The 23,559-nt window shown below is 45.0% G+C and overlaps 1 protein-coding gene across 5 annotated transcripts in view; it reads left to right on the forward strand.

Annotated features, from left to right (window-relative positions):
- Positions 1 to 23,559, forward strand: part of SPOCK1 (SPARC (osteonectin), cwcv and kazal like domains proteoglycan 1) — a 474,706-nt gene that overhangs the window by 370,087 nt on the left and 81,060 nt on the right. For all 5 annotated transcript variants that reach the window (XM_045028925.1, XM_045028926.1, XM_045028929.1 and 2 more), the window contains one exon: positions 4,040 to 4,154. In XM_045028925.1, the coding sequence (XP_044884860.1) occupies positions 4,040 to 4,154 (115 nt within the window). The remainder of the gene's footprint in view (positions 1 to 4,039; positions 4,155 to 23,559) is intronic.

The raw sequence follows: 23,559 nt of genomic DNA on the forward strand, positions 1-23,559 counted from the left end.
TATTAGCAGGAGTGTTGTAAGCAGGACATGAGAAGTAATTCTTCCGCTCTACTCCATGCTAATATGACCTCAACTGGAGTATTGTGTCCAGTTCTGGGCACCACATTTCAGGAGAGATGTGGACAAATTGGAGAGAGTCCGGAGAAGAGCAATGATTAAAGCTCTAGGAAACATGACTTATGAGGGAAGATTGAAAAAATGTGGTTTGTTTAGTCGGGAGAAGAGAAGACTGAGAGGAAACATGATAACCGTTTTCAAAGTTAACAGATTGTTAAAATAAAAGGTTGTTACAAGGAGGAGGGAGAAAAATTGTTCTCGTTAACCTCCGAAGATAGGACAAGAAGCAATGGGCTTAAATTGCAACAGGGAATTTTAGGTTGGACATTAGGAAAAACTTCCTAACTGTCAGGGTGGATAAGCCCTGGAATAAATTGCATAGGGAGGTTGTGGAATCTCCATCACTGGAGATTTTTAAGAGCAGGTTAGACAAACACCTGTCAGGAATGGTCTAGATAATACTTAGTCCTGCCCTGAGCGCAGGGCACTGAACTAGATGACCTCTTGAGGTCCCTTCCAGTCCTATGATTCCTTGATTAGGGCAACAGGACACCCTAGGGAAAATAAACAATCTCCCTGGAGTTTTATTTTTTAAGGAACTGAAAACATTTAAAGAGACTGGCCTATTTGTGTCCTGAATGACCCTATTCTGTATTTGGCATCAGTCTAACTTAATATTTAGAATTTGGCCATTCTCAGGCCTCAGTCCCACAAAACATGCGTATAGCTACCTTCACACATGAGTAGCATGGGAATGGGATTGCACATGTGTGAAGTTACTCAAGTGTGTAAGTGTTTGCAGAATTGTGTCCTTCAGCAACCTCATTCTTATCCTTGTACATTCTTATCATAGAACTATTCCGTTTTAATCAGATTCCAGTTTCCTCTTTGGGTTTTTGGGTTGGTGTTTTTTGTTGGTGGTGATTTTTGTTTAGCCGTAGAAAGGAAAGCCATGAAAAACTAGCCTTAACATTTCCAGAAACTAATCTGTCTTTCGTTCTTAATGGATTGTGATAATGGGTTTGAAATTGGTCTTACCATCTTAAGGATAAATATTAGAATTATAATTGCTAATGCTATGATACATAATTTGCATTTATTATAGCTAATAAAACAGGTAATTAATTGAGCTGTAATGGGTTAAGTCATCAGGAACTTCAGCTGCAGAAAGATTTATTGCTGTATTCTCAGTAACATCTTGAATATGAAGAACAGGCTGTACAGAGAGGGCCTTCAGTTCCAGGACTGTTAAATCAGGGAGCATTCCCCATTCCTCCTCAGCTGCTTTTCGTTGCATATGTTTTGCACAGTCGGCATAAATTAAGCAAATGTGTTTATGCCTTTTTCGTAAAGGTGAAAAATATGTACTTCTATTCCCCATAGCCTGGTATGAAATAAGTACTATAAAGCTCAAGCTAAGCTAAGCCACATGTGTATGCATGGCCATGCATTTTCTAAATCAGAAGGGCAGAAGATCATACAGAGCATACAGCCACCAGGGTGCATTGAAGTTCAAAATGGGCTTGGGAAATAATGTTGACGGAATAGGATGTAGTCACAGGATAATGGTCTCCTGTTGCTAGATTAAAGCCTGGGCAAAGCTGAGCTCCTGCAACAAAAAATAAGCAGAGGCAAGAAGGTAATTTACAGTATTTTCAAAGTAGGAGGCATTTATCTTGTAACAACATCCTATTCCGTTCGCTCTGCTTCTGTTGTACCAACATAATAAAAGATGCTGTCATTTTGTGCAGTGGATTTTGCTGCAGAAGCTACGTTTGTCCATTGCATTCTGATTGGGTAACATTACAGACTTTTAATCAATCTATGCATTTCAAAACGTATTGTGTCACTGCAGCTGGGTCCTAAATACTCTCACCTACTTTTAAAAAAGGAAAAAAATCAGAATCTCGCTAATAAAAATCAGTGTTGTTTTATCATTAATAACATTTTAGTCATGGGTAGGGTGACCAGGTGTCTGGTTTTTGGTCCGGTCGGCGGTGCTGCAGTTTTAATGCAGGCTGGTCCCTACCTGTCCTGGCACCGCGCTATGTCCCGGAAGCAGCCAGCAGGTCCAACTCCTAGGCGGGGGAGCCAGGGGGCTCTGTGCACTGCCCCCGCCCAGAGCACTAACTCTGCACTCTCATTGGATGGTAACCGGCCAATGGGAGTGGGGGGTGCCTACGGGCGAGAGTGGCGCATGGAGCCTCCTGGCTCCCCATCTAGGACCCAGACCGGCTGGCTCCTTCCAGGGCATGCACAACGCAGTGCCAAGACAGTCAGGCAGCCTGCCTTAGCGCCCCCCCCCCCCGCTGCACCGCTGACTGAGGTAAACCAACGCCCAAACCCCTGCCCCAGCCTAAAGCCCCCTTCCACACCCTGAACCCCCCAACCCTAACCCAGAGCCCATACCCCCTCCTGCACTCCAACCCCCAGCTCTGAGCCCCCTCCTGCAGCCCGACCCCCTGCCTCTACCCGCAGCCCCTCCCGCACTTCAGATCCCTCAGCCCCACCCCCCATCCTGGAGCTCCTCCTGCACCCCAAACTCCTCATCCACGGCCCCACCCCAGAGCCAGCATCCCCAGCCCAGAGCCTACACCCCTGCCCCAGCTCAGTGAAAGTGAGTGAGGGTGGAGGAGAGCGAGCCACCGAGAGAGGGGGAATGTAGGGAACGGGGGGTGGGGTCTCAGAGAAGAGGCAAGGGAGGGGTGGGGCCTTGGGGAAGGGGCGGGGCTAGGGTGTTCAGTTTTGTGCAGCTAGAATGTTGGCAACCCTAGTCGTAGGTTAGTCCACCTTCCAACAGTTGCACTTTCAAATACTAATTTGAGACCTTATCTGGCACCTCGTATGATCAGCTCTTCTTATTGTTGTAATGTTCAGTGTGGGGAAAAGATCTTTGGAGCAGGGAGGACAATTGAAAATACATCCTTTGTTAAAAGGAAATCAGTGGTACAACACACGTCATGCTAACAGTAAAGGCAATGAACAGTAAGTACTTTGTGGACCTGCACTTTTTTATCAGCACTTTTATGAAACAATAGTTTCCCTTAGTTGCCTCCCTTTGCCCTGAAGATCTGGAATCTCCTGATTTTCAAGATATGCTGCAAAGCCCATCTGTTTGCCCAGGCTGTTGGAGGAGGATCGAGGGTATGGGGAAACTGCCCAATTTACTTACCTTCTTACAGGCGGGCCTATTTTAATTTTTTATAATTGATGGGCTAGTGGTCCTGTTACATTTCTGGATTTGACTATATTGCTCAGTGGTTACTCTGCTTTTATGGAGAGTGATTTTAAACAGTTGTTCAGGCAACTTAGAATCTAGCCCATAGATATATTTTGTATGAATGATTAAAACCTTCCTTATACGAGGAGTCCCGTGGAAGGCTGCACGGTGAAGAACTACTCAGATTGGTTAGGGGTTTATCTCTCACATGCAAAGTGCTGAATGCTCTCAGCTCCCTTTGGCCCACTATTGTGTGGAGTGGAATTTTGCCATTGACTCAGAGCAGCCCATTAACTTCATTGGAAGTTGAGAGCAGTCATCACCTCTCGGGACCAGGTCATTAATCTGTACTACTGAATGAGTGATATTAGCAGTAGCAGTCCGTGATAAACAGGCTGCAGAGACTAGCTTGATTTTAAATTAGAACTGCATATTTGAAGTATGGCAGTGTTGTCTAGTGGATAGAGCACCGACTGGAACTTAGAAGACGTGGGGTCTATTCTGAGCTCCGCCACTGGACTGGTGAGTGACCCTGGGCAAGTCACCTCGTGCCTCAGTTTCCTCATCTGTTAAATGGGGATAATGATACTTTGAAAAGTACTTTTAGGTCTACTGATGGCAAGCACTATATAAGAAGTAGGTATTGTTATTAATTAAAAATCATAAAACCTTTAGTAAAGGACGAATTTTTTAATCTGTCAAATATTAGTGTGGCTAAGTGTGGTTTCTCCAATGTACATTCCTGTTTTCTTGCAATTACAGTGCAAGTTGGAGTTTCATGCTTGTACTTCTGGCAAAACTGTCGCAGCGCGATGTGAGGGGCCCTGCCCATGTCTTCCAGGACAAGAAAGCCCAAAACACAAGGCTGAGAAGACTGGTGAGTTCAGCTGTTGCACGCAATGTTCAGTGATTTACTGGGACTGCTTTGTTCCTAAGAAACCTTGAGATATTTTGTTTCTACCACTTGATTCAGGAAGCGTTAAGAGAGTCTGTTGTCAGCTAGTGTATGACAAATCATTTTCCAAACTTAAAGTGCTTTCTTATTGAACTCTCAAACATCTTAACCTCACTGAAACTGGCACCCACTTTATAGATGGTGTCATAGAATACTTGTGCTCTAGCTAATCATTATTAACAATTATTATTTATTTTGAGTGGCAAATACTAAAGGCATAAAGTAAATTCCTCGATTCATATGATGGGGTGGCCTGCCCTTAAAGGGCCAGAGGCCTGGTGCTGGTCAGTCCCATACAGTTAGCTTTAGATGTCACACTTAGGATCGGGTGTGTGATTTTAATTAGTAGAACCAACTGGGTATGGAGAAACGAATTCTCCTATAAAGAGCAGCAGGAAGCTGCAGAGATGGGGATGCTCAGGGAGACAGTACAGAGTCTGCTGGGAGTGAGTAGTCTCCAGGGAAAAGGGTTCCAGGTAGGGAAGGCCTGGGAGATGCCAAGCAGGGTAGAGACTGGGAGAACGGCCTTGATAAGGATTTTTGAGAAGTTTATTTTGGGAATAATTTTGTTATGTTAATAAATCCAGCCCCAGGGAGGGGTGTGCTGCCCCGGAGCAGAGTTGTTTGGTAGTTTGATTGAGATAGTGGAGAAACCAGGGCAGGGCTGCCGCAGAGTGACATCAGGCCACAAGGGGTCACTTGGCCTGATGATATTCTTATAGTAGAAGATAATATATGAGATTTTATTGTTCTCTCAAGGTGGCCTTTTTCCTTACAAAACTAGTACTAGTAGCTGAATGGGGGTTATGTGACAGATTCAGTAAGGCGGCCTAAAGATGTACAGATACGAGTCTTTGAGTGCTTGGCTGGTTGACACTGTGACCGTTACAGTACCATAGCCAACTGATGCTGAATTATTGTATAAAGAAACTTAAAGATGTAAGGGTCCTCACATGAATGGCTCTTCCCTCTGGCTACTGCCATGAGATCCATGCATAGATCTGAGGACATCTGCAAGTTTCATGGGCTTATTCCCCCCACCTCAACAATCGTGATGCTTACAAAAGGAGCTCGAGTCCTATCTATGAAACAGAGATGGCAGGACAGCAGCAGCAGCAGTGCAAGTTTCTCACAACTGCCCTGCCAGTTGGCTTCAGCCCTCTTCTGGAGAGACGGCGCAAAAGGAGCTTTCTCTCTGGCTGTGACCCCACTGGACTTTTTTTTTTTTTCTTAACAGTGCGGCTCCACATGGGGGAGCAACAACACCGGGGCTGCAGGTGTCCATTAGCATTTTAATTACACTGTTGTCTAATCCTCCTTAGAGTGCTTAAAAGACCAACATAGGTGGCATCCTGTCTATAATATTGTTCCCCACTGTGCAGCTGCCCCAGTGATAGTAACAATGGGAAATGTTAAGAACAAAAGCATAGTGTAAAGAATGCTTCTGTGGTCTTTCCATCCTCTGGCATTTCTGCTGAGATTGCTATCCAGGGTGCTGGCTGTAGTGCAGACACCTGGCTCGTAGGAACTAGGCTCTGGACTGCTGCCACCTATTTTCACACGAAGCCATTGAAAAGCCGGTGCAGAAAGCCAGCATTAGGGCTTCCCTCTAGCGGAAGCCTCACATTGAGTTTATGCGCTGCAGAGAGCCTTGTGCAGGTGCTAGGCAGCAGGGTGAATTTCACACTAAGGCTCTGATCCTGCAGAAAGTTAACCACATGCTTCATCATTAACTCCAGTAAGACTATTCAGAGGCTTGACGTTGAGCAGAATTGAAGTCCTGGTGCATATAGCCATAATTTACATACGTATAGGTACCCCCACCCCGCACACACACACAGATGCTTATTCAACTACACACGAAAGACCAAATCCTGCAGTACTTTCCTTTATGCAGGCAAAACTCAATTTGAAATCAGTGGGAGTTTTCCTTCCATAGAGACTATAGGATTTGCCACATAAAACCAGAATAACTTTTACTGAGACTGCTCTGTTTAGCAATACTCATATTACTGCAGTTTTTATTTATCTGAAAATTCCTCCAACAACACAAAGTAAACTTTCACATTTAATGTCTGCTCTGGAAAGATTTGTCTTCTTTCTAGAACAATGAGGCATCATTCTCCAGCTAAGATTTTGAAAATTCAGCTTTATTCCCTCTTTTGGAAGGCATCGGTATTTTTTCTGCGCAGTGATCAAACTTAGATGAAACATTTTAGCTGGTGAGATTCTGTAATACAATGCATAATTTCAGTATTGCTTTATGTGGCCTGAATTATTATTTTACACAATACTCACTGATAAATTCATATTGTCTTTCTTTCTCTTTCACAGACACACACACACACTTGTCTTCTAATAATCTGCTCCCTATATGACTCTTGGTTGCCCTTATCAGATATAGTATCAGATTAATAAATCTTCAGTGACATTTTAAGCTTACAATTTCATTCAGACAACAGAAAAAATTCTAATAAACCTTATCTTGATAAATCCGATTTGACAGGATGTATGTATTCTTCAGTCTAGACTATTGTTTTGCTTGTCTTTTTAACTCCACATGCAAAGCATTAACTTTAGGGCTTGGGTGATCTACACAGCTACTTTTCTGACTGCTGCTTCCTGGTGCCAAATTCTGGTTGACAATGGGCAGTGAACTGGTGACAGCGGTAAGAACACATTAGATTAGTTCAATGGCTGCCTAGATTCTGCCCCACCCAGAAAGGCCTGGAGAGAGCAATCTGTAGGTCTTCTCTAGTTAACGTGGGGGGATATGGCCACGTGGGAAATGACGTCAGTATGTACATGTGTACATGAGTGCTCAAGCACAGGAATGGTCTCCTCCTGCATGCACAATATGTGCAAAGGAACTGCTCATAAGGCAGGCTACAGGTATATACACCTCTACCCCGATATACTGTGACCCAATATAACACGAATTCAGATATAACGTGGTAAAGCAGCGCTCCAGGGGGGCAGGGCTGCGCACTCCGGTGGATCAAAGCAAGTTCAATATAACATGGTTTCACCTTCAACGCGGTAAGATTGTTTGGCTCCCGAGGACAGCGTTATATATGGGTAGAGGTGTATTAGTGCCACTTTTGCAGCATCTACATGTGCTGGTTTGTGTGGGCAGAGAAGGTGGAAATCGGTTTCTCTGTGTTAGCCAGAATTTGACCCTTGGTGAGTTAATATAATTTACTGAAGCACTGAGCTACTGAGCAGGTGTGTATTATTGTAGGCATGCCCTGTGCATATCCTTGGAAAATCCAGGTAATCAAAAGCCATAAAGGGTGCTCCAGGAATAGATACAAATGAAAATATCATGAGATTCATCGCTGGCACCATAATTTGTATGAAAGATTATACGGTTCTTTTTGACAACTGCTACTATATCACCCTATCTTTGGGTGGCAGGTTAAACAGATGCTTTCTTCTTAAGTTAACAGGAACTCTGAAAATTAGCCAGTAGAAACTACATTTTAAGAGATGCAGTGTCAATCATAGCTGTCTAGAGTGTTCGTTTGTCTTTAGAGGCCTACCCTTCTGATTCTGCAGCCGCTCCACACACACAGCTTCATTGTACCACAAGCAGAGCAGCTGCACAATCTGGCCTTATGCGTATAAACTCAGAGAGCCAAACTGAGCCTTAGTGGGCAATCCTCCATGGCTTCACAAGAGATATAGGCAGTCTAACCTGGTATAACTTAAATTTTCCTCAAGACCCTTCAATGTTACACCAATTAATACATCCTTGGATTTACCCCGTTTCTTACACATAACCCCTGACTTTAGCCCATTAAGATTCAGGTCGTCTTCAGCTCATCATTTGTGTGCTGTCAATCTTTTAACAAGAGATTCCCACAAAAAATGTTTCTGCTCGAGCATGGGAATAAGCCCTATATGTCAGTATCAATTATACCCCAGGTACAATTTTAGCAGTATACAAAAAGGTACTCTGCAGTGTCTGTTGGTCGTTCACTGGGTGGATAGTAGTCAGATCTGCTCAGGCTTGTGTGATGATATTGAACGCTTAATTTCTGACTTCAGAAGAGAGAAGCCTTCTCCATTAGCTCAAGAGGTGGACACCTGTGCTTTTGCAGTAATATGCTCTGAGTTCTAGCCAAGCTAATACCCATGAGATGTATCTGATCATGACATGTAGACCAGCTGACTACCATGAAGCGTCTCTGGTCACAGAATCATTAGAGTACAAAAACAAATGGTTTTCTCTCGTTAACGGCAGTATTTCAGACTTCCAATAAAAGGTGCAATCCAAGTTTGGGGTTAAGGTTGGTGGCTGTTGTATTCTCCCATCTTTATTCTGAGCAAGAAGTTGTTGTTCCTAACTTTTCCCTGGACATTGGCTTTCTTTGATGTGAAAGAAGAGCTGTCTGAAGTCATGTATGAAAGATGAATGCTTTATTTTTCTTCATGCAGTACAATTATATAATTAGCATTATCCTGCTGTGCTGATATAAACAGCAGAAAGATTCTCAGATTAATTTATTTTCTCAAATGGGGTTTCAAGCACTGGATTCATATAAAAGAATTGTGTTGATGGATGATACCCTATAGCCCGTTCCTTATTAGAAACCGAGTTTGTGAAATCCATTCAAACACAAGCATATTGTTAAGGAGAAATAGAGACCTGAAGCTAATGCCTCACACAGGAATGTCAGTGGAAAAAATACTAAAGAGAATTACACCACAAGCGCTTCCAGCAAAATGGAAATGCAGTTCCTTGAATTATTGCATAAACTTTTCTATACCTATTGTACAACAGGGTTAAACATATGTGTTTGTGAACTTCAATTTAAAGGAAGCTTTGCATTAATATTTACACATTCATTCAATCGTATTCAAATATTATTCCATAATAAATTACTTTCAGAAATTAAAAATGTAAAGGAACATTTAATTTTCAGAGTACTGTTATTCTAAATGTCATGACCTTTTTTTTTATACGCTTGTGAATGGAATTGGCAGCAGCCTCAAAGAAAAGCAATCTAAGTGTATGTGCTCTGAGGTACAATTGACTGCAGTGTTTGAAATATATTTCCCTATTCTTCCACTATGCTCCTACAAAAACAACCCAGCTCAGAGAACAAAAATCAAGACCAATAATTACTTTAATTATGAAGTTCCCTTTTCAGTAGTAATAGGTATTGCAAAGGAGTTAATAAAAATAAAACAACACAAATGGTAGGGAAGGAAAATTGCACCAGGCTAGTTATCTTTAATGATAAACACCAAGGATAGAGCTTTGCACTATAAAGTTATCTCTTTGAAGAGATAGCAGAATCATAGTCTTCATTTTTAAAATTGAATTTTATTCAGTCTTCTGAGAATCAGCGCACTCATGATTATTCTAAAGCGAGAGCAAGCACTAGTGCTGGCTGCCTTTTTTTTTCTCCAAGACCCATTTAGATCTCTAAAGTTTATCAAAACACTAGATACGGTTCATTATTCACAGCAGCATTATGCTTTACAATATGCTTCTGTGGTAACCACTAATTTCCAACTCAGTTATCCAGAGATAAAGATTCATTTGTAATCGGCACTGAAGTTTACTGCCCTTTCAGAGAGTATGTTCCAAGTTGTCTAACACTATAAAATGAATAAAGGCAATATTTCAGCAAAAAAGGGGACTTGAAATGAGTAAATACAATTCTTAAGTGCTACTTTGTGACAGCACCTATTTAAGACATTAAATCCTCTCTGTTTGTGGTTTTCATGTAAATCTCTCTTAAAAACTGTGCATGTATTAGAAATTAGCTAAGTGTCCTTATGAAGGTGCAACTTCAGTTAACATTAATAGATTAGACCCCTCCTCCCCCAAGTGAGCCAAGAACTTCAGAGAAGAAACAGTAATGGTCTTATTTTTCCATGGGCGTTAGGTCTTCAGAACCTATTGATGAAGGAAGAGAGTTGCATTGAACACACAGTACACCTCTACCCTGATATAACACTGTCCTCGGGAGCCAAAAAATCTTACTGCATTATAGTTGAAACTGCGTTATATCGAACTTGCTTTGATCCGCCGGAGTGTGCAGCCCCGCCCCCCCGGAGCACTGATTTATCGCTTTGTATCCGAATTCATGTTATATCAGGTTGCGTTATATCGGGGTAGAGGTGTATATCCCATTAAAGAATCAACACAGTGCGGTAATGGTGACATCTCTTGGCAAATGTGAATTCTTAACTGCAATCGCTGCACTCCAGAGACTTCTGCTGCCCGCACACATTTTTAACTCCTATTACTTGCGTGCATTAACAGCACAACAACCCCCCAGGATGGGGTGAATATTTAATGTCATTGTGTCTCTTTCTGGTTTTGTCCACCTGTCATGTTGTCTAGGAAGCACAATTCCCTATTCCAACATACCAGTTTTGATTTGTTTCCATCAGATTTGCAGATCTACTGGAGTGTGAACAGATGCAATAATTCAAACGAGGTTCAGCCCTGTATGTGCACGATCAGCAGATTAAGTCTTTTTGACCTTGCAAAAATGCCCCCAAGAAATGCTATTGTCTTGGTCAGGGAAATGAAAGGTCAATAGGCAGAAGAAAAATATATTCACTTGTATGGTTTCCTAAAAGGAACTGATGAAAGCATTTCAAGTTACAGGAAATAGAACTTGGTATGCTATATCAAGTGTCTACTTGTCCTCAACTAGTACAGGTTAGGATCTAGATTGTGGTATTTACCTATAAGGCCAGGGAGGGTGATGGTTCAGAAGTTCAGTACCCCTAGAAGGAGCATCAGGGAGCCTGTGCCTTGGGCTCATTCACAAAAGTCATGGTCCATTCCCTGAGTGGATGATTTGTACTATTTCTGATCCCTGATTGGTTGACTGTTATATAACTAAAAGACACATCCTGAATTTAAAACACTACAATTTAGGCTCAATCTATAGGGCCCTGCAGTTCAGACTACAGGGGAGGGAATAGCCATATGCACCAAAGTGCTGTGCTGTGCTGTAACTCCCCTGAATGGACACTGCAGGAATGAACTCAAAGGTTCCTAGTTTGCATTAATGTAGTCCAGTTCATGCCCACAGTATGTGTGCACTGCTATTCACGCCCACATAATCCAAACTGCAGAGCGGTGTAGACAGATGTATCACACTGAATGTATCACTCCTAATGTGCTTTCAGCAAATATTGCAGCTCAGAAGTACCTATTCACAAGTATTTGTGCCTGTAAAGTTCCATCACTTTAATGTTTGTGAAAAGTAAAAATGAACAATTAACATGGATTAATTGAAATTAGTTCTTGAATTTGAATTAATACCTATGGAAATGTTTCCCCCCTTGGCTTTAGTTTTGAGCTAAAACTTTATCTGATACTTAAAATTGGGGGCAGTTTTTTAAGCATGACGTTTGAATAGAATGGCTTCAGACTCATGGAATAATAAAACAGAAATCTTACTCGTTTTCTAATAATCATAATAACTTTAAAACCTTTTTATCTAATGTTTCAGAGTTTTACAATCATTAAGCCTCACAACAACCCCAGGCGGTAAATTGTATTATCCCCATTTTACAGAGGGATTAACCAATTAACAGATAACCTTTGTGATTTGCACAAGTTGGACAGTACTTAGTGTAAGAGCAGGAACAACCCAGATTTCTAACTGTCGGTTCTGTGCCCTAGGCTTTGACACACTCCTCTGGAGTTGAGTGGAGAGTAGGACTATTGATCCCTTTGTTAAATTCAAAATTTTCAGTCTAACAGGTGTAAGTCTATTCTGATCACAAGGTTGAATATTTTCTTGATATGGGTGGTGTATTTGGAATCTGAGATGTACTGGTATATGTTTCTATTAAGAAAAATAAAAAGTCTCTGAATGCTGACATTAAAATCAAAACTCAGCAATGTGTAGTTTCTGTTGATATCTTGATCCATTTCTTTATTACCCCTGGATGATACAGATTGCCAAAATGCAGAGCTATTGTGTCAGCATTGAACTGTGGGAACACTCCTTGACTGTTCTTTCTTTATACATGGGGCTCCTTTCCGTTCTCCCTCACGTTGAAGTCTGGAACTACCATGAGTCATATTAAGGCCAGAAGTTGACCACTAGGTCATCTAGTGTGACCGCTTGTATATCCCAGGCCACCAGCACCACCCAGAACCTGCACAATAACCCTAACAACCAACATTAGACCAAAGTACTACGGCCCTCAGGAGACTAGACTACTATGTGCCATCAGCAGAGAACAGGAAGGACCCAGGTGAGCCAATGCCCGAGACCCCTGAAATGGCAGGGAATTGATTAAATGAGAATATCGAGTTTTAGGGGCTTAAGAACTAGTTGTGTGTGTTACCAGATATACATTATTAAGTGTTACGCATTCAGAAAACCTCCAACCCTAGGAACCATGCTGCAATAGCAAAGTATTTCAATTTTTAGTTGACTCTTCTAGTAATGTGGGTATCATGGAATGATTAGTCATGGAGTTTCTCCAGATAACTTGTTATCATGGGGAAAGACACCTTAACATGTGAGAAATTAATTTTAAAAGGCTGATTTTTCTTGATGACTGAGAAGAAGCAATAAACTATAGTGATGAGAACAGAGGATTGGATAATCAGGATACCTGGGTTTCATTCCTAACACACCTTGTGACATTCAACCAAGTCATTTAGGTCAAAATAGTTAAACTTGGGTGCTTAAAGCTAGGCAACTGTATTTGTTCAGTTAAATGAGTATGTTTGTTTATTTTCAGAGGTGCTCGGTACTCACAGCTTCCACTGGCTTCAATACATTCCTGTTGAGGTGCCCAAATATGGATTTGCTTGTCTAATTTTAGACCCCCATGTCTAAACACTGTGCCATTAATATCTCTACATCACCCTCACTTTATCTGTGTATTAAACAGGTGTATTAATATTGACTTCACAGGGATGTTGTGGAGCTTATAGAATTGTTTGTAAAGCATTTTCTGATCCTTGGATGACAAGCATTATAGGCCGGATGAAAACCCATTGAGGTTCATAGACAGATTCCCAGTGACTTCAGTGAGCTTTGGATCAGGCCCTACAAGTGTACTGTACGGTTATATTTTATTCGTGACCCTTTTTAATTACGGTTTGCTGTAGATGAGCAAGTTAATGAAAAGCAAAAATAACCCAACCAAACATTTTGTCCATTACATCAGTAACGCAATTAACACTTTTTAATTGTTACATGATGAAATGCCCTTAGCTAAGCAAATTTGAATTGTGTAGCATCTGTACATGTTTTATTGTTATTATTTGCCTAGGAGCTTTCACATAAGGAAATCAGCCTTTACTATTCTCTGCCTAAAAAGCCTAGAAGATTAACTTTTTTCATTTTTGCTGAATATTGTCTGTGGATAACCGTCACTTCTCTCAATTAATGTTTAATTAAAATAAAGCAAAACAATCAAGAATTCATATTTTTTCTCCTTGTGGGCCAGGTAATGACTCCCTCCTCTTTCTGCAACTGGAAAAAAAGAAAGTGAATCCAGGATGAGGAAGAATATGGAAGGGCAAAGTACTGGCTCCATGGCATGTTTCCTCTATTTCCCTCAAGGAAACCATCTGGAGGTTGTACAGGAAGGAGGTGGCCTTTGGGGAGGCTAGGGATGGCTGTGCTGTCCAGCTTTATCCCACCCTCCTCCCTTAAACCTGCTATGGACTCCAGATGAGTGCTGGTTCTTCTACAGTAATATGAACCACCCCCTGAGAGAGAGTTGAGGGACAGCTGCAATCAGACACCCTGGAAATGCAGCTTTTGCAAAAGCTGTAAGCCAATTTTGAAGCACAGGGCCTCCATGCAGATGGATCTGTGGGGATTCACAGACTTTGGAGTCACACATTCTAGCAATTCCCAAACATAGGCCCCCCCATCCCGAAACTTAGAAAAGTAGATTCTGATGCCTTTACCTCATACTCAGTAGTGATCGAATAACATACGAGCAAGAGTATCCAAATCAGGCCCTTGATTTCTTGTCTCTTACGAAAAAAATTATTTTGTGCAGTATTTTCCTTGTAAGAGGAAGCATTATTCAGCAGCTTCAGACCAGAGCTCTATTACCTTAAAAGCAACACTTGGGGGCTGTTCCTGCAACAGCTCCCTGGACTCTGGTTGACGGCCGTGGCCTGTAGAATGCTCTTTTCAGAATGACTCTGTTGTAGTTTTTCATGGACATTTTCATTTGAAATTCCCTGCAGATGGAATTGTTTTGTGTCGATGTAAACTCTTTGTTTCAACAAAGTCAAAATGGTTTGTTTTGATTTAGACTTTTTAAACATTTTGTCATGTATTGGCTTCTCTGGAGACCCTACTTCACATATCATCAAAGGGCCAGCTTCTTTTGAGCCCTGGCTGGCTAAGGAGCTGGCAGGAAATCCCACCCCTGCTTCCTTCTGCCAAGCTCTCCCTACCTGGGCAAGGGGGGTGCCATTTGAGAGAAGAATGTGTGGGCTGCAGAAGAAGGCATGTGCAGGAACGCAGCAGACCCAGCATCCGAGCTCAGGCCTGAGAGCAACCTGTCTGCCTCACCACTATGATCTTGCACCACACACAAGAATTGGACAAAATCCCAAGAGAAGGAGGGACCCTGAAGTGTGACGAAGGGACTGCTGTTGGAGCGGCACGTCGACTGTTTTTGCTTGCTTATAATTGTGTTAGAGTGAGTTACATGTGAATTCTTGCTTCTCCAAAGGCTGGAGGAAGGTCTCCCCTCCTGGGCAAGCGGGGAGGGAGTTTGGAACTAACTAGCAGAATGGGGTACCCCCACCAGAGTTCCAAAACCTTGCTGGGAACACCACCCTGAAACCCACCTCATGCCTGCATGAGAGCTTCTGTGCACCCCTTGCCCCAATGCCCATCTGCACATATGGCAAGTATCCTGCTGTTTTATTCTGAAAATCTGATCACCCTAGAACATATACCCATTATAAACCCCCAGCAGGCATCACTAATGGGATGCATTAGAACCGCTATTCAAATCACTGTGAAATGATATCCCTATCAATAACTTCCAATCATGCATTTCCAGTCTTTTTGCATTGAGTTGTAGGCCAACTATCAATAGCAGTTACTGTCCCCCTTCAAATTTAATGAAAGATCTTTAATTACTGTTAGTTAACCTCACAACAAAACGTATTAAGTGACTTTGTTGTGTTTCAGAAGTGAGACAAGAAAAAATGTCCAAGATGTAAAATCAAAAAGTCATAACCTAGAATACTTAAGGATACCAAAATCTTAAAGGTTTATGTTGGCAAAATATAACAGGCCTTGAGCCAACAGCTTTATCATCTTAAATTTTTTGGAATTCTGTAAAGGTTGGAAAGCTCTCCCTCAAATCATCTAGACCAACTCCAAATTTAGGTTATTTCTTAATGCCCTCTCATGAACATCTGCATTGTAACAGGAAGTATGTGGAATGGAGAGCAAATTTTTGACTCCCTTTGTGCAAATGATTGCCCAGTCCTGATCCAGACATGAGCTGCTGCATGTCCTGTGAGATGCAGAGGACCATCAACTCCCAAAGGAGTTAATAGGAGCTGAATGGCACACAGCACCTCTCAGGATTAGGCCCTGAGACTGTCTGCAATGTTAGCATATTCAGCATTCTATATTTCTGCTCAGAAGAAGAATTGAGGTCTGATAACTATATTCTTGATTCAGGTGAAATTTCCTCAGAAGTAATACGGCAGGGGTCTCAAACTCAAATGACCCCGAGGGCCGCATGAGGACTAGTGCATTGGCCCGAGGGCCGCATCACTGACACGCCCCCTTGCTGCCCCTGGCCCCACCCCCAATCCACCCCTTCCATGAGGCCCCGCCCCTGCCCTGTCTCTTCTCCACCTCCTCCCCTAAGCGCGCGCAGTTTTAATAAATATATACACTCAGTAATGCACCTCACTCAAAGGACAAAACACGCACTTAGATTTACTGCCTAAGGCTCTGGGAGGGAGTTTGGGTGGGGGAGGGGGTCTGGATGCAGGCTCTGTGCTCGATGCAGGCTCCAGGCTGCGGCAGGGGGTGGGGGTGCAGGCTTTGGGACGGAGTTTGGGGATAGGAGGGAGTGCAGGGGTGAGGGCTGTGGGGCTGAGGGCGAGGGGTTCATGATGCGAGGGGGCTCAGGGCTAGGGAAGAGGGTTGGGCTGTGGGGTGAGGGCTGTGGATGAGGGGTTCATGATGCGAGGGGGCTCAGGGCTAGGGAAGAGGGTTGGGCTGTGGGGTGAGGGCTGTGGATGAGGGGTTCATGATGCGAGGGGGCTCAGGGCTAGGGAAGAGGTTTGGAGTGTGGGGTGAGGGCTGTGGATGAGGGGTTCATGATGTGGGGGTGCTCAGGGCTGGGGCAGAGGATTAGGGTGCGGGGGGATGAGGGGTTCATGATGTGGGGGCGCTCAGGGCTGGGGCAGAGGATTAGGGTGTGGGGGGATGAGGGCTCTGGCTGGGGCTGAGGATTAGGGTGCAGGGGGATGAGGGGTTCATGATGTGGGGGTGCTCAGGGCTGGGGCTGAGGATTAGGGTGCGGGGGGGAATGAGGGCTCTGGCTGGGGCTGAGGGTTTGGGGTTGGAGAGGCTCAGGGTAAGGGAAGCCTGCCTTGCCAGTACTGGCGGAGGGCAGGCACTAGGACCCTGCACCCTAATCCTCAGCCCCAGCCAGAGCCCTCATCCCCCCACACCCTAATCCTCTGCCCCAGCCCTGAGCGCCCCCACATCATGAACCCCTCATCCCCCCGCACCCTAATCCTCTGCCCCAGCCCTGAGCGCTTCCCTTCCCCCCCCCCCAGCCCGGCCCCGGCGGGTCCCGCTTCCCTTCCCCCCCCCCCAGCCCGGCCCCGGCGGGTCCCGCTTCCCTCCCCCACCCCCCCTTACCCGAGCGCGTCTCCGGCGGTCCCGCTCAGAGCCGCGTGGTGAGGGGGCGGGGCTGGGAGCTCCACGCCGAGCGCAGCGCTCCGCCCCGCGCTCCCCGCCCCGCCCCCTCCCCACGCGGCTCGGATCGGGGCGGGGCTCAGGCGCTCGGACGGAGACTCGGCGCTCTATGCGCCGAGGCTCCAGGAGAGGGGCGGAGGCGGGAGCCTCCGCTTTTCTCTTGGGGGCCCCTGCGGAGCTCCCCTGGGGAGCTCCGCGGGCCGCAGGGAAGAGCTCCGCGGGCCGCATGTTTGAGACCCCTGTAATACGGTATCCTGTCTGAGTGAGGAATGCAGGATCAGGACCCCAATGAACAAACACATTAGTCATGTCAGGTAAAGAAAAGAAAACTAGTGTGACTTGCATATGTAAATAGACTTTTCAAAAAATTTAAACATTAAATCATTTTGAAATACAACATTTTTCTAGAGCTGAGCAAATAATTCTCAGTAAATAATTCATTCAGGGAACGTCTCTTCTTTCTGAATTGTTAGTTGAACATATCAAATTCTCATTTGATTCGCGTAGCTGAAGTTGCGTATCTTAGGTCGACTCCACCCACCCAGCCACCCCCGGTGTAGATCTAGCCTAAGTGTGTGGAAGTGATGTTAATGGTAGCGACAGCGTCACTGTCAACAGGATTTGGACTTATTAGCAAAGATGCTTCCCTCTGAGAAATAAGATATGGAAACAGTGATTGCCACAAACCTTGCTCTGATGATTCTGGGAAGTAGCAGAGCATAAGACATAACTCCTTCACTGTCACCAATGAAGACTAATATCAGAGCATGGCGGGTGATAGCAGCAGCAGACAAAATAACAGCATGGTTTTGTAGATTCATAGATTCCCAGGCCAGAAGGAACCACTGTATTACACAGGCCATAGAACTTCCACAAAGTAATTCTGAGAGCAGATCTTTTAGACCAATGGTCCCCAACGCGGTGCCCGCGGGCGCCAATGCGCCCACATCCTGGACCCCGGGAGAGCACCCGCCGAATTGCCGCCCAATTTCAGCGGCATTTCGGCGGGGACGCCTCTCGATGATGACGCTTGTCGCCAACAAGTGATGTCATTGAGAGGTGTCACCGCCGAAATTCGGCGGCATTTCGGCGGGTGCTCCACTGCCGCAGTGGTCCTTTGTCTGGCGCCCGCCAGACCAAAAGGTTGGGGACCATTGTTTTAGACAAACATCCAGTCTTGATTTAAACGTTGTCAGTGATGGAGAATCCACCACAACCCTTGGTAAATTGTTCCAATGGCTCATTACTCTCACTGTTGAAAATATACACCTTATTTCCAGTCTGAATTTGTCTAGCTTCGGCTTCCAGCCATTGGATCATGTTATACCTTTCTCTGCTAAAATGAAGAGCCCATTATTAAATATTTGTTCCCTGGGTAGGTACTTATAGACTGTAATCACGTCACCCTTTAACCTTCTCTCTGTTAAGCTAAGTAGATTGAGCTCTTTGAATATATCAGTATAAGGCATGTTTCTGATCCTCTAATCTTTGTCACGGCTCTTCTCTGAACTCTTTCCAATTTTCCTACATGGTGCTGTAGACGTTCGGACTCACCCCTGCGGCGCCTCCTGCTGGTGACTTCCGGGAATTAGCTCGATTCAGCTCTGGAGTGCCTGCTGCAGGCCGGTGATCCACCTGACCTCTGGCCCCTGGTGCCCTTTTACCTGAGGTGCTGCCCCCTGGCAGTAATCCCTTTCTCTCACAGTCTACCCTTCCTGGAGAACCCCCACCCTGCCTCAGTGTATGGCCACTGCCAGTCATTGTCTAGCCCCATGCCCTGGGGCAGACTGCAGTATCAGCCTACTCATCACTGGCAAGGAGGGTTTGGACCTGCTGCCTTGGCCTTCTCCTGGGCTGCCCTCTGCAACTCCCCAGTACCTGTTAGCCCTGTGCTAGGCCGCAGCCTGGGGCTTTCCAGGCTAGAGCTCCCCAGCTCCTCTGCTTTTCCCCAGCCCTGCTTTCACTCAGGTACTCTATAGCTAGAGAGAGAAAAACTCTGTTTGCTCCTGGCTCCCCTGGCCTTCTTATCATAGAATGTTAGGGTTGGAGGGGACCTCAGGAAGTCATCTAGTCCAACCCCCTGCTCAAAGCAGAACCAATCCCCAGATTTTTACCCCAGTTCCCCAAATGGCCCCCTCAAGGATTGAACTCACAACCCTGGGTTTAGCAGGCCAATGCTCAAACCACTGAGCTATCCCTCCCCCTATTAGGCCCCGTTGCTCAGTTTGGGGCGTGGCCCCAGCTGCAGCCACTTCCCCTAATCAGCCCAGCCTAAAAGCTGCTTTCTCCAGCCACAGCCCCCTCCCAGGGCTGTTTTTAACCCCTTCAGGGCAGGAGCAGAGTAAGCGCCCTGCTACAGGTGCCTCCATTGTAGTGATTTTCCACATGGTGCCTCCATTGTAATGATTATGATCAACAGTCTAAGGAACTCCTCTTCTAGCCTTGTAAAAGAAACAAAAAGGATGTTCTACATAACCAATAGCTCCTTTGTTGAGGCTTTGAGACAGATCCTCCCCTGGTGTAAATTGTCAGAGCTCCGTTGATTTCAATGGATCTGCGACAGTTTACCCCAGCTGAGGATCTTCCCTTGTGTATTCTTTTCCAGTGGGGCTTTGGTCTTGGTCCTCGTCTCACATCCTATGTCCACCTCTTTAATAGCTGCTAATATTGCATATCGCTTGTGTAAAGTTGTCACCCAACTCTGTGGGCCAAATCCAGAACAGATGTAAGTTGCATGATAGTAAGTGGGTGTAAATTGATCACTGACAGAGCAGAGGCGAGGGAGTTGTAGCAGCAAAAACAGCCAACAGGAGCGTGTAAGGAAGTGTAAGAAAGGAGGAGGCCAGCTATTCCCATTCTCCCCTAGAATGTAAATTGCACCCATTTAGGCATATCAGGTCAGCTTCACATGTAGTTTACATCACAATTTCTGTTCCTTCTTAGCCTGGCTTTTTATCTTTCTAAAAGCAATCTCTGATCCCTGAGTCTCTCATATCTGTTTATCTTGATTCTGTCATGTGATGGCTCTAATATAAATTCAGCAGCAGCAACAGCAGCATCTCCTTTTACCAATGCCAAGTGTGGGTAAGGCCGAGGTTATGAGCAGGTTCCTTCCACTATTTAGAGCTACGATTTGAGCCTGTTGGGGGATTGCCTGGATGGTTGTATATACAGAACATAATTTCGTACTCTTAGATGCTTCAAGGATTGAAGCCACCACATGCCAGCCCTCCGCCCCTTCTAAATTGCTGCAACAATTCTCCTGAATAAGGAAGACTGGAATGGCTCCCTTCAGAGTCCCTCAGTGCCACTGCTTCTTTAGCCTAAGGGATTGCAGATTTAGGACCCCCTTTTAGAGTTTTCAGATCCTCCCACCTAGGCGTAAAGGAAGGGAGGGTGTTCATGACCACATGGATCTGTTTATGACCCTTAGGCTGAGAATTTAAGCTGTCGAGCGACACTATACACTATGTCCTCCCCACCTCTGCTAAGTGTTTGCCACGAAAGCTCTTCCTCCATGTACCAGCTCAGGGAACTGCTCCTCTTCTTATTCCACCTTCTCTCTCCTACTGGTATTTATCCTTCATGGATTTTCCTTTCCCCTCCTTTCCCCTTTCTCTCTCGGCTCTCTTCTCTGTCCCTACTCCTTCCTTTCTTCTTCATTCCACTTTTTCTCTTTCCCCAGCTCTCTAAACTGGTTCTTGCGATCCTTGGTGTCCAGGGAGTCTAGTATCATCCGAAGCCTTACGTTGAAACTGTTAAATTATTTCCCTTCCTGTAAATGGAATGGGAAATAACTAATTCTTCCAGAAAACTGAGTTCAGCGCTCACCCTCCAGATCATTTCTAGCTAATCAGCAGAGCTGGAGGAAGCTAAGTAGAAGATCAAGGCCAGTGCTTTTCCAAAATTGACACGATACATATCTTGATCAAATGTACTATAACTTTGAGACCATCTTATGCAGCATATAAATCTACGGTGCCAAATGCTGCTCTCATTTACTCCTGTATAAATTGGGAGTAAAGGCAGCAAAGAAGCCCCTTGATTTACTGTGGATTTAAACTGGTGTGACAGAATAGGATTCAGCCAAGTGACCCACTGATCAGAGTATACATGTTTAGGCCAGCTCTTCCATAGGCAGCCAAATGGAAAAATCCAATGTCACTTTGAAACTGGAACTTTGTATTAACGCCTTCATTATGGGCCATATCCTGCAGCCCAGTGCTCTGCTCTGCGTACACCTGTGGTGGTCAGCCTTCCTTAGAGATGAAGGATGGTCCTGTGTTTCAGGTACTAGTGTAGGACTTGAGAGACCTGAGTTTAAGACCTTGCTTTGCCAGAGGCCTTGTCCGTTTCCCGTGACCGAAAGCACCCCTGTATTCACACTCTTCGCACCACTGTAATAACAGTTGTACAAAATATGCCTTATGAGGCATCATTTGAAAACTAATAACTCACTGGTCAATCATATGATGGTGAAATGTATGTAACAACAGTATAGGTAAAGTTACAACATTCCCCTGTATGATGCTATTAGCACATGTTCAAAACCAGACAGCCCTGCCTAGACAAAAGCTGTTAAAAAGGCCTGTCCTAAACAAAGGAATGTGTGTTTACCTCAATTTACAGATAAGTGTTAAACAGAGTCCTCCAGACAGCAGAGGGAGGAGATGGCAGGAAACAGAACAATTTGCATTTCAGCAAACACAAGTGGGAGAAGAAAGAGCATGGAGCCGCCTTCACCACCAGACTCCAGCACCTTCCTTACTGTTTGGGCAAAATTTACTTTGAAGGTTAACCTTAAACGAATCCACTTCAAAGGTTCAGTGGACTATAAAAGAAAATAGCATAACACCCCAAGTTCTCTCTTTCACCTCAGAAGATAAAGACACCAGCACCTTTGAGGCTCTGGGAGAGATTTTGACCAAGGAAAGGGTCAGTCACCCTCTTGCTGGAAGACTCGGGATGAGAAACACCATTGTAAACAAAGCCTTGAACAAAAACTTGCTAGATTAAGTTTTAGATTTTTAGATGTGTTTTCACTTTTATTTGTTTGTAACCACTTCTAACTTTATTTCTTATACCTGAATTCACTTAAAATCCTATTTTCTTTTGTTAATAAACTTGTTTTATTTTTAATCTAAGCCAGTCCAGTGCTCTGTTTAAACTGAACTGTTTGGTAACTCCAGTTAAAGTAACAAACTATTGAATATTGACTCGTTACAGGGACAGTGACCCTTAATAGCCGAACTGTCCAGGAAAGGGATGGATACTGCAGAACACACGTTTTTTGGGAAAATCCAGGCCTGGGAATATGTTGGGATCACCTTGCAAGTAATAACCAAGGCTGGTGGAAACCAGAGTGAGGCTGTAGACAGGCTGCTGGAGTCAGAGCTGCTGAACCAGGACTGTCTAGCACAGGGATCTCAAACTCAATTTGCCTTAGGCCCAGTGCCAGTCCTTAAATCCTCCCAGCGGCCCAATAATGTCACTGAAGATGCTGTTCAGAAAAGAAAACGTTTATATTGTATTTTTTATTTTGAATGTCTTAGAAATAATAAAACTGCCATACAACTTTATACAATTCTTCGCCTGCCAGAGAGTTTTTAGTGTTTGCCAAATACCTGGCAACGCTTCGGTTCTGTCAGTTTCTTGATGTTTGGCCTCAGTGACTGAGCAGTTGAAACCTTCAGGATTGCAGCTAGGTGTGCGTCAGATAGTTGTTCGGTATTTTGACTTGTGTTCATTGTGGAAAAAGTGATGCTGCCTCTATGGCTGACTCTGCCTGGCAATTTATGATGCTGCCTCCATGGCTTACTCTGCCCGGTGACTAGTATCTGTCCCTCTCCCCCAGGCAATGGGAGCTGCGGGGGGTGGTGCCGGCAGCGTGTCTGGCTGCATCTCTCCTCCACAGGCCGCAGTGAGGAGGTTCTTGGGCCACAGATGGCCCATGGGCCAGGACTTTGAGACCCCTGGTCTAGCACACACATACTCAGATTGTGGCCTGTAGGCTGGTTGTGAGCAGGGGCGGCTCCAGGCACCAGCACGCCAAGCGCGTGCCTGGGGCGGCAAGCCACGGGGGGCGCTCTGCCGGTCGCCGCGAGGGCGGCAGGCAAGTTGCCTTCAGCGGCAAGCCTGCAGAGGGTCCGCTGCTCCCGTGGCTTCGGCGGACCTCCCGCAGGCATGCCACCGAATCCACGGGACCGGGGACCTCCTGCAGGCAAGCCACTGAAGGCAGGCTGCCTGCCGCGCTTGGGGCGGCAAAATACCTAGAGCCGCCCCGGTTGTGAGCAGCCCCATTTGGGAGCTACAGCAGCAAGCATTGTGAGGCACCCAAGGTTATAGGCCAGGCGGTGGCACAACTCCTCACTGGTGTGGATTGCATCCCAGAATGTGACAGT

The sequence above is a fragment of the Mauremys mutica genome, chromosome 8 (genome assembly GCF_020497125.1).
Source record: "Mauremys mutica isolate MM-2020 ecotype Southern chromosome 8, ASM2049712v1, whole genome shotgun sequence".
NCBI lineage: Eukaryota > Metazoa > Chordata > Testudines > Geoemydidae > Mauremys > Mauremys mutica.